General features: G+C 36.0%; 1 protein-coding gene across 1 annotated transcript; it reads left to right on the plus strand.

Annotated features, from left to right (window-relative positions):
* Window positions 1-128: 128 nt before the first annotated feature.
* LOC118437706 lies at window positions 129-10734 on the plus strand. The gene is made up of 10 exons (XM_035856999.1): window positions 129-247; window positions 3925-4027; window positions 4217-4428; window positions 4777-5238; window positions 6460-6619; window positions 6707-6883; window positions 6947-7105; window positions 7196-7347; window positions 8020-8200; window positions 8585-10734. Exons 2-10 carry the CDS (start codon window positions 3931-3933, stop codon window positions 8710-8712), a joined length of 1728 nt encoding a protein of 575 aa, XP_035712892.1. The 5' UTR covers window positions 129-247; window positions 3925-3930; the 3' UTR covers window positions 8713-10734.
* Window positions 10735-11001: the final 267 nt, after the last annotated feature.

Raw genomic sequence — 11001 nt, forward strand, 5'->3', positions numbered from 1 at the left:
TGGGGGTGAAGTTAGTGAACTTTGTCTGATTCAGTATGGCATACATTCGCACTCTGCGTTTTTATTAGTTGATGTGCATTCAAGTGCAGTTTAGTATCATAATTTTTGGCAGTATATAAAACCTCTGGAGAACTTGGTCCGACGTTTACTTTGCTGTCGCCTTCGTGCTGAAAAAGTAGTCGTCTCGTCAGTTCAAGTTTGCACTACTCGAGGAGAGGATCATCTACTGTGCTGGGCTGTAAAAACAGTAAGATTCCTTTGTATGTATCTCTCTTCCTCAGATTATTTAAGTCTGCTTGGTGGGGTTGATAAGCCGGTGAAGTATTGGTGAAAGAGTGCATCTCGTAGCTTGGTAAGTTAACCTTGTGGGTTATCAAGTTGTTCGAGCAGCAGCGTAAACTTGACGGTTTCCATTTCATTTAAGTAAATGAACTTTAAATAAGCCTCACTCTTTATTACGAGGAATGTTTATTTCTGGTTTCTGTTACACGCATCAAACCGACACCGCGATATGTAAAGGGTGTTAATAAAGTCCGATCCCATGCATTTTTTGGAGCGTGGTTGTTACAAATTCAGCTGGAACTTTTGAACCAGTGAAGTTATTTATTTCAAATTTTTACCATGGGAGGAACAACTAAACGTGTAAGTCATGAGCATCTTAGAGTTGAGATACAAACATTGCATCAGCAGGGGCTTAAACCTACAGAAATTGTGCAAAAATTGGGCTGCAGCCGCAGAACTGTTTGGAAATGGAAGAATAAAAATTTTGTCCACGACAAAAAGCGACCAGGGCGACCCAGAAAGGTGTCACCTACCACAAAAAGAATGATTAAAAACAGACTTTGCAAGAAAACCGGTAGTTCATTACGTAATTGAGCAAGGGAGTTAAATGACTCAAAACGCTATAAAGAGAAGAAGAAGCAAATTAACTGTGTGACCGTGCAAAAATTTGTGAAAACTACGAAGTGGGGTCACACAGCTTACAAACTAACCAAAAAAACCTCTCATGTCACAAAAATATATCGATGACCGTCTGAAATTTCAAGAACTCCTTCAGAAAAGTGCCCATTTGAGTGAAAAAAGACTTGGTGAAGAATTGCGCAGTCACATCCTTTGGACTGACGAATCTATTATTGAACTATATCCAAAATTGAACCAACAAAATGTTCGTTACAGGACAGAAAACAAATCGGATGTACCATCAAGAGCGATCCCAAAATTCGGGCTTAAAGTTATGGTAGCGGGTGGATTTTGTGCACGTTGCGTGACCCCTCTACATATCATACCAAAAGGCCAATCAGTCAATGCAAAGCATTATATGGAAAAAATATTACCTATCTATTTCGATAGCATGGGGAACAAGGAAATATTTCCGAATGAAAGAAAAATAGTTTTCATGCAGGATGGTGCTATAGCCCATACAGCAAAAGCGAGTTTGAGTCTCATCAAGACGCAAGTTTCAACGGTCTGGAGCAAGGGGGTGTGGGCCGCTAACGGCCCAGATTTGAATCCCCTGAAGAACCAGTGGTCCATACTTAAGGAAAATGTATACAAAGAGCCACAACCCCGGACGAGGGAAGAGCTAGTAAAAAAAAGTTCAAGATGTATGGAATTCGATTTCCAGAGGCACATTGGAAAAATTAGCACAGAGCCTTAAACAAAGAGTTGAGGGCATGGTTAAAGTAAATGGTAACAAGACCAAATACTAAGGTAAATATGTCGAACATTTTTTGTAAGTATCACGGGTAGTTTTTTTTTATACTAGCCTTCACTTTTTTACAGGAAAAATGGGATCGGACTTTATTAACACCCTGTATAAGTGTTTAGTATTTAACTTTATGATATTTAGCTGTTAAACTTGGATGAGCCAAGTTTTTGACAAGTTGTGTATCTAGCTACTTATCTACATACGTACGCATTTATTGCAATAGAAATTGTGCTGACTAGCGATACGCTGTGTTTGAGTTAGGTATAGGTCTGATTTTTAGGATGGGATAAGCCATGTGCATGAGAGACAGTACATAAAGATAGTTGCTGGGTTATCGGACGATAACCCAAAAAATGTATCTAGGTGCGGTCGTCATGGCAACGACACCTTGTCAATAAGACGTCTCTAAATTGTTTTTTTTTGCACCAAATATGCAATTTCTCAAATTTGGCATATATTTTTGTAGGGAGAAACATGCTTTTTTTAATTTTGCAGAAGTTCGCAAACTATTAAAAGTGCGAAGTATTTATAACCCGTTTACATCTCTACACGAGTCTAAAACCTGGTTCGTACTTAGGTAGTTCCACCATTTTAGCGCCACGGTTCGTACGCAAGCTACGTGGCGTAGCAGGGATAAGTATCGTGGTGACGGTGTTATTAATACGGCTGGATTTAACGTTATGTATAAACGACCCGTAGAAAAATCTTTGTCTCATGAGCGTGGAATTAGTCTTTCATGAAGATGGTGGACGACGTCACGAATTTTTGACGATCAGTCCGCCAACATCTTCAGCGGTGAGTCACCCACGGGAAGATAACGTAGGAAAGATCTTAAATGTTTTTTCAACTTTGGGTTAAAAAAACTTGGTTTTTATTACAATTATAATTTTCAGCGACATTCTTTTATCGAAAATTTCCAGTATTTGTGACAATTTAGTGTTGATTAGGTTAATTATTCTTCGCTTAAACTATAAATTTCCAGCTCATGCATGTAACAGAAGTTTCGTTTTTAAGCACAATTATTTTTCGGTGACACTGTAATATCAAAGATTTGGAGGATTTTGTGACAAATTTTCGATGCTTTATGACCCTGTGTTAATTATTGTTCATCTAAAAATAAGGTGCGCCGTTTTTTCCTGACATTTAGCTTTTGGAAATCTATTAGGAATTTTCATACCTTTGGGAAACTTTTGTTAGCTCAATTTGTTCCGGTGATGTGTGTTAGTTTGTATTTTTTCTGCGCGACGATTTGCTTCGTCTTATTTCTGGAAAGTTTCTACAATTCGGAATTTTCAATTCGGTTAAAGTTTCCAGAAATTGGAATGATTTAGTCTTCAGTTTTACATAGACTAATTAAACTACGTACATACATACTAATAAGTTCGTGATTGATTCTGTGAGTCGTGGCGATTGTGGTTTACTTTTAGAAGTGTAAATTTGAAACGATTAATTTTCTGGGAGGAGGTCAAAATTTTTTTTAACGAAAACCCTGGGAATTGAAGGTAGCAAATAAAATATGTACGCAGGAAATTCACACAGTCGTTTGTAAAGTTTGTAAAATTCGAAAAATTTTGCAAATATTTTGGAGGAAAATTGTTAGTTTGCAACTTTTTGCAAACTTATTCCGATCAAGGGCGTCTTTATATTTTGTAAAAGTTTATAAAATTATTTCACACCAGTTACGGATTTTATAAAGTTACCAAGCACTGCGTGAATTTATTCGTCACATTTCTGCAATTAATTTTTTAATTTAGGGTATTCACGTCAATTACATGCAGCCATTGACAATTTTGTACTATAATTTTACCAACTTTTACAAAATATTTAAAGAGACGCCCTTGATCTGAGCAAGTTTACACAAAATTGGAAAGCTAATTTTCCTTCCAACTGGTAGTAAAACTTTGGAATTAATAGTTACCAAGGCCTGCATGAATTGCATCAGTATTCACGCACAACTTTGTAACCTTGTAAAGTGAATATATTCCGAAAATTTGACACACTTATGTAACGATGTAACCCATGAAATCAGAATACAAAAGGCTTCATTTCCCACGGGAAACTTATCCACAATTGGTGACTCCTTCCGTAAAGAATTACAAAAATAGTACACCAAGCTTAAAGTAAAACAGCGGTGGAGATTTCAATTAAAATATCTTACTTAAATTGCCAATCACAAGTATCATCTAATGTTGACTAAAAACTTGCACTTATTGCAGACAACGATGAGGAAAAAAAACGACCTTATCGGGTACTTCTTCCTTATCGGGTACGTCTTCCTTATCGGGTTACACTTAACGGGTTCCCATCCGATAAGCGGTGGTAAGTTAAATTATTAACTAGTTTCAGCCACTTTAAGCGAATACTTCGTCTGTCCATCCATCCGTCCGCGGGATGCATCAATATTCTAATTTTTAGTCCAGGGACGGACGGACGGACGGACAAAACGATCACACTTATTGTACATAAGTGGCTTATCCAACTTTATTGTAATCAGAATCCTTTTTCTAGTAAATCCAGGATGGGGGGGATACAATGAAAGCAGCGGGATCACAAGATTCGTAACCCTGTATGAAGGTAACTACAACTTCGACTCTGCACCACAACGCGTCCCAATTCGAGAGATTCGACCCAGTGACCACATTGTTCTGGATGTGCCAAACTATGTTTTGACTTATCCTGAACCCCGAATTGCAATCTGGATTGAAAATCCGCTGAATGAGGTGAGTGTAAAACATTTTAAGCTGGATTGCGTTAGTGAAGTATGTACATATGTGCTGTGAGGGTCTGGTAAATTTGCGAAAAAAATCCTATACTTATGCAGCAAAAGTTTTGAAAATCTCGTAAATTTCGCAAAAACTTGACAAGTTACATATCTTGCTATGTGAGGGCTTTGTAAATTTGCTATGCTTATCCAGCAAAAATTTTGAAAAATTTCGCAAAATTGGCAAGTTACATATGTATTTGCTATGCTAAATTCGCGAGATATTCAAAAGTTGACGTGAACATGGTCAATAAGTATTCCTGCTGGTTTGTAAATGCAAAATACATTTTTTTCAATTTTTTTTCAGCCCTGGACAGTAAGTCTTGTCGACAACAAAATTGGGTTCAGTACGCTAATGGAAAATGGCGTCGCACGCTACGAATATGTTATTCCAATGACGCCGACCTCAATTAGTTTCAACAAGTCTCAACTACTGTTCATGTGCCCGTTAGACGTAGTTCATGCCGATACGTCTGGGTACAATTTATCCTCTTGTGATGCCATCCACTCAACAATTGTGGCCGTAAACTCGACCGATGCTAAAGCGGATATCAGCGCGCAGGGATATGCGGACATTTTTTGGAGACAAGAGGACACAAGTATCCCCTTTTTGCATGCAAAAAGGGGACCACCGCTCGAGACGACTTGCTATGACTGGAACGTGACCGAGTCAACCTTTACGACCTACTCGACCTCCTCAACAATGAAATTTCGTCGAGTGATTAATATCTTTCACTATTACGCTCTGAAGTCACAACGGAAGTTGCTGGTAAGTAAATTATCTAGGGTTTCGCATAAAATGAGGTATAGGTGGTATTAGAGATCGTATCGCAACATAACTTTTTAGAAATTGCGAATTTTGCAAAGCAACGAAATGAAGGCACTTCGCAAATGAAAAAGGGAGGAAAATTTGGTTCAGTCTAGAATTTTGTGGTGGGAAGAATTCGTAAATTTTCATTTGTTACCGAAGATTTTCGTCTGAAATTAACAAAATAAGAAATTTAATAAGTTTAAAAATGATGCGCAAGTTCGCCATAAATTGTGAAGGCAAAATTTTTTGCGAACGTAGTAGTTTGTTTCTGAGGGGTAAATTTTTTATACTCACTAAAAAATCACCACACGCCCGTTATTATCAGTTGGGCCAAATATGTACGTATGTATGTATTTACTCCGATCAGTACAGATTTAATACCAGTTTTCTAATCGTGTACTCACGACAACGTTATGTGTGGAAACTTAATTTACAAATTTCCCAGATTCGCAAAGCTAATATAATTTCGCAAAGCTGTCCTGTAACCTCATTTTGGTTCTATTGAAATTTCAATCATTTCTGATGGAATACGATCACTTGATAAAACCGTTGGAGAAAATATTTCCAATGATTTTAAGGGAAAGTCTTGCGAAAGTTCGCAAATTGCGATGTTATGCTAAATTTATCATCGGTGAACGGATGATAAAAATTGTCCATAATTAGGAAAAAAAATACATTTATTAAATTTTGCACTGGAAAACTTTTCCAGCACAAAATTTCCCAGAGCTTGGTAACTTTATGTTCCCGTTGGTTGACGTGAATACGCCCAGTCCACTGTGTTAACTAACAACTTATAACTCCAATTTTGACCAAATTAGTAATTAGTCCTAATCGATCACAAATTTAGTTAATAAAAACCTTGTAAAAGACACGATCTCCCAATGGTCACGTTTGGCTGAGATATTGATATTTGCACCCGAAGAGGAGAAAATGCAAAGTAAATTTGCAAAGTGTAAAATTTTTGTATTTTGTAGAAAACTAAGCCCGTTTTCTCCGCAAATATCTCAGCCAAACTTGGGCATTAGACATTTTGAAAATTTCATACTAATTAAATTTGTGATCGATTTACACCGGTCGAAATCGGAGAGTATGCGTTTGGGGACCTTTATTGTCATCGAGTAGGTAGTTTTTTTTAAAGATACCCGTATAAATTTTAATGTACAAAATTTTATTTTTCAGGACTCTACAAATATTCAGAGATGTCCCCGGGAAAAAGACAATCTGGTGGAGATCGGAATTCACTATTTACATTATTCCGGACATGGAACATTTGCCATGACCAGTGACGAATATTTGTTTTTGGTGACACCCCGACATTCCGAGAATACTTGGGAGCCAGGTAAAAAATACATTCCTGGTCAAAATAGTTTGTCAAATTTTGAAATTTTGAAGAAATACAAAATATCTAAAAAAACATGATTTTCAGAAATTATTGGACACCCTGGACAAGAAGTGGTCCCCATCTTGGAAATTGTGAATTGCACTCGAATCGACCTTTCCATCCAATTTGTCGCATTCTACGACCCGTTCTACCTCCCACGCGGATTTCTATTGGATAAAGACTCAATAACTTTGGAGGAAAATGAGAGATTAGTGCTGAAAGGTATGTTGCTTTTTGCAAAAATTTTGCCAGTTTTTTTGCACACACGTGTTTCGTAAATTGCAGACGTTCGGACCGGATTGACCGATTTCGTCAGGGCTTCCAAGTTGGTGACGCTATCCTTTGATGGCATTCCTGACCCGAAAGGGACTGTGCTTCGCATTACGGCAAAAGCGGCGTCCTTATCTTCTCCAAATCTAGTCACAGTTTCATTTAACTTTACCGGTATGCAAAGTAGGCGTTGTTTTTTGTTCGTGGCTTACCATTTTTGCAAATTTAATTTTTATTATGATTTTTTAAAAATTAACCAACTAGTAAAAGGAAAACCCAAGATTGATCTGGATGGAATGGTGGAGATAAGCAAGGATAACGTAACTCGACACATTTTTCCGCTCGGACAGCACACCGTAAAAGGGAGACTTTCCGGCGACTTGCACGCGAAATTAGGGTTATACGTGATAACCAAGGTTAGTTTAGTAAACTATTTATGTGGATAGGTACAAATGTGTCAGGGGTAGCGAAAGTATTTGAAATACGGTATGCATTTGGAGCTCCGGGGCGAGGGCGGATTTCCGATAAGACGAATGCTGATTCGTCGCATATTTCTTGCACCTTAAATTTCTTGCGTTTATTGCTTTTTCAATAAATGTACACTGTCAGAAGTCATAAAATACAGGTTTTGTGAAGAAATTAACTCCCAGCATCCTTCTGCATTTTTTTTTAAATCGTGAAAATAAAGTATTTTCCCAGCGATAAAAATAAAAAGTAAGACTCCTATCATGTAGGTTCAGGCTTAAAATCCGCAAATTCTGTAAAATTTTGCTCATATCTCAAAAATTAGCTTGCAAATTTTTATAAGCTTGTTCAAATTAAGGGTGTCTCCTTATTATGTAGAAGTTTGTAAAATTATGGTACAAAACGAATGTATTTTACGAGTCTCAAATAACTGTGTAAATTGCTTCTTTATTTTCCAGATTTTTTTTAAATAAGAAATTTTGACAGCGATGAAAAGTTAATTTTAGATTTTTCACTTTTCGTGGGTGTTAAACTGAGGTGAAAATACTGCCAAGTACTTTCGCTACGGCCTGATAAATTATTTAATAAAACTTTAAGTGTTTCTACTACTTTTATCCATTTAGAATCAAACTGAACCCGTTGAAGTCAGCGATTTCTCCTGGACCCGAGGGGACGCTGGGGGGTTCAACTTCCCCATAATTTTGAACCCTGGTCAGAGTTTCATCCTTCTCTCGGAAGGAGATGGTGGAGTCTCGGACACCGTGATCATCAAGCCGGCTGAAAAGACTACTTCTGATCGTGCTGGTGAGCAGAATATATGTAATTAGGGAACAAAATTGCATGAGAATTACTCAGCGTGATGGAATTGAATCTAAGATCATTGAATTGAGCTTGCAAAATTTAGTTTTAAATTTTGCGAATGTGTTGGAAATTACCAGTGGCCGCGGAAGCGTGGGGACAGAGGGACAATGTCCTCATCATCCCCCCCTTCCCTTATTATGAAATACTAATGTTCCCAGATGTCCCCACAGCCACTGGAAATTACCATAAGAAACAACAATCTGAAAATAATTATTTACCCCAGTTGTCACCAACTGTGGTCAAACGATCAAAGATTTTCCATCACGCTTAATTACTTTTCAATTAAAAGTATTACATCATGGTAACAAAAAGTTCTCTTTTCTTCAGATTTCATCATCAAGCCACTCGGACTCTGGGGGGTTACGGATTACCTCGTGACGGGTTTGGTGCTTTTCATCGTGGCTGTGATTATATATTATGGACTGAGAAAAAAATGCTGCCCTAATCGACCTTAAGCTGGACTTATTCATGAATATTAAGATTCTTCCTGTGGCAAATTTGCTGTACAAATTTGTAGTTCAGAATTTTATAATAAATTCCCAGGAGGACGTGGAATGATTAGAAATGTGCTAATTTTGGCGAGTCATGTCATCAAGGCCTACGTTAATATCTTACTTATATAGCTATTAATTAATTTATAAATAGAGAGAGAAATAATTATACTGGTTGATTTTAGTTTTGGACAGGGACAGGGCAAAATGAAGGTATACATTTTGCTAGAAAAGTGAGAATTGTATATGGAAAAATCAATGTTGGCATTGTTTTATTGTTACTGTAAGCAATATTGTATTTTGCTTTGATTTGTTCTGTATTTCGCTTGAGTACAAACAATAGAAAGTAAACAATGCCTTAACTGAAAATTTGGTCCAGTTTTTGCTCACAGAAAAATGTGTTCCTTCAAATAAAGTAGAGAAATGGCTCAATCAATCCTTACAAATGACGTAAATATCTCAATTAATAATAATATGAGGAACGGAAATACGTACTGATTTTGAAACGGTGCCTTATAAAACGAGCAGGAAACATTGACAATAGCTAGTCCATCAAATTTATAGTCAAAAGTGAAATATATTTATGAAAATATTTATTACTGTAAGCCGCAAATCGCAAACGATTTGCGAATAAAATCGCAAACGATTTGCGAATAAAATCGCAAACGATTTGCGAATAAAATCGCAAACGATTTGCGAATAAAATCGCAAACGATTTGCGAATAAAATCGCAAACGATTTACGAATAAAATTGCAAATTTAAATTTGTATGCTTTACAAATTTGCGATTTTATTCCCGTGGCGACTGGAAATAATGAAAATATTAATTCCATTATGACATTTCCATACTTGTTTTGTTATTTGTCCTCTTGTTAACAATAGTTTTTCATGTATTAATTAAGTAAAAAAAAGATCTGTAACGAATCTTGTTGTCGGCTGAGACTTTTTACGGAATAATGTATTCCATTAAATAATTCAGTATTCTTATTCTTCCATTTAATATCTCATTCTCTCAGTTAGGAAAATTCTTTAAGGTTTACTTATTTCAAACTTAAAATTGATTAGTTTTTCTGTATCAATAGTTTTTCTTCCGCAAAGTAATGGCATTTGCAACCATTTACACTGCCTTTTCCCCAATTTTGTACTTACTTAGCTATGACTCAAATTAGTGTAAGGACAAGCACACGTGGCTCGTATTTTTAATAATTAAAAAATCGGACTGATTTTCATTTCCTGACAAATCATATATACTCGCTGGTAGTCTGAAAATTGCTCGAATGCAGAAGCCGCGGATAGGCTTAAAATTGTAAGATAGGGGTTTGTATAATATGGGAAGATGGTGCATGGCGACATCGGATAATCGAGGGGACATTGTCCCCACACTTCCGCAGGAATTGTTCGTATCTCGAGAAATGTATGGTTTACTGGTAATAAAAATGAGACCAAAGGTATTGCAGCAGGGTGTTAATTTATTTTGTGTAATTTTATCACTTAATGTAAGTAGCTCATAAAAATTTTAGAAATATTTCGACTGTTTTCCACGTGTCCCGTTAAAATAATGCCGGAGAGGCTTGAAAATTATAAAGAAAGCTAAATTATAAAGAAGTATGTAATTATTGCGTTTAGTGTTAAAATAAAGGAAAAACTTAATGAAATTCGTGCTATGAGAAAATTATTAAAATTAAAATATTCCAAGTATTTGTACGTTATATGAAAATATATTTATGTATCGCAGAAAATGTGATTTTGCTCTAAAGTTACTGCCGGTATCCGAGAGTTTTTCCAATGGAATTAATCTTTAATATTTATAATAATTATCTTAAGGATGTTCTGTTATTAATTAATTATTAATTATGTACTTATTAATTGTTATTAATTAATTCTATTATTAATTAGGTGATCAATCATTTTCTTGTGATCTCTTCAACTGTATTGACGAGAGTTTAAAGTTGTAAATAAATAAATATATACGCATCAAATAATGTACAATGTTGCTGTGGAACAGTTATTTCCGACTGTAACTGTAAAAATTTAAGTATTGCATGAAAACTTGGTTAATACTGTATCACAAAGTATCGCAGCAATTATGGAAAGCCAAATGTGTGTGATTCATTCGTATAGAGTTATTTTACTAGTCCAGTGAATCTCTTAAGGATGAAGAACACATACTTTTTGTAATATTTTGTTTTCCATTTAGGACGAAATACACAAAAATGTGTACGGCATGAACCTAAAATTTCTCAAAAATAAGAG

Source organism: Folsomia candida, unplaced genomic scaffold, assembly GCF_002217175.1.
Source record: "Folsomia candida strain VU population unplaced genomic scaffold, ASM221717v1 Fcan01_Sc015, whole genome shotgun sequence".
NCBI classification, from domain to species: Eukaryota; Metazoa; Arthropoda; class Collembola; order Entomobryomorpha; family Isotomidae; genus Folsomia; species Folsomia candida.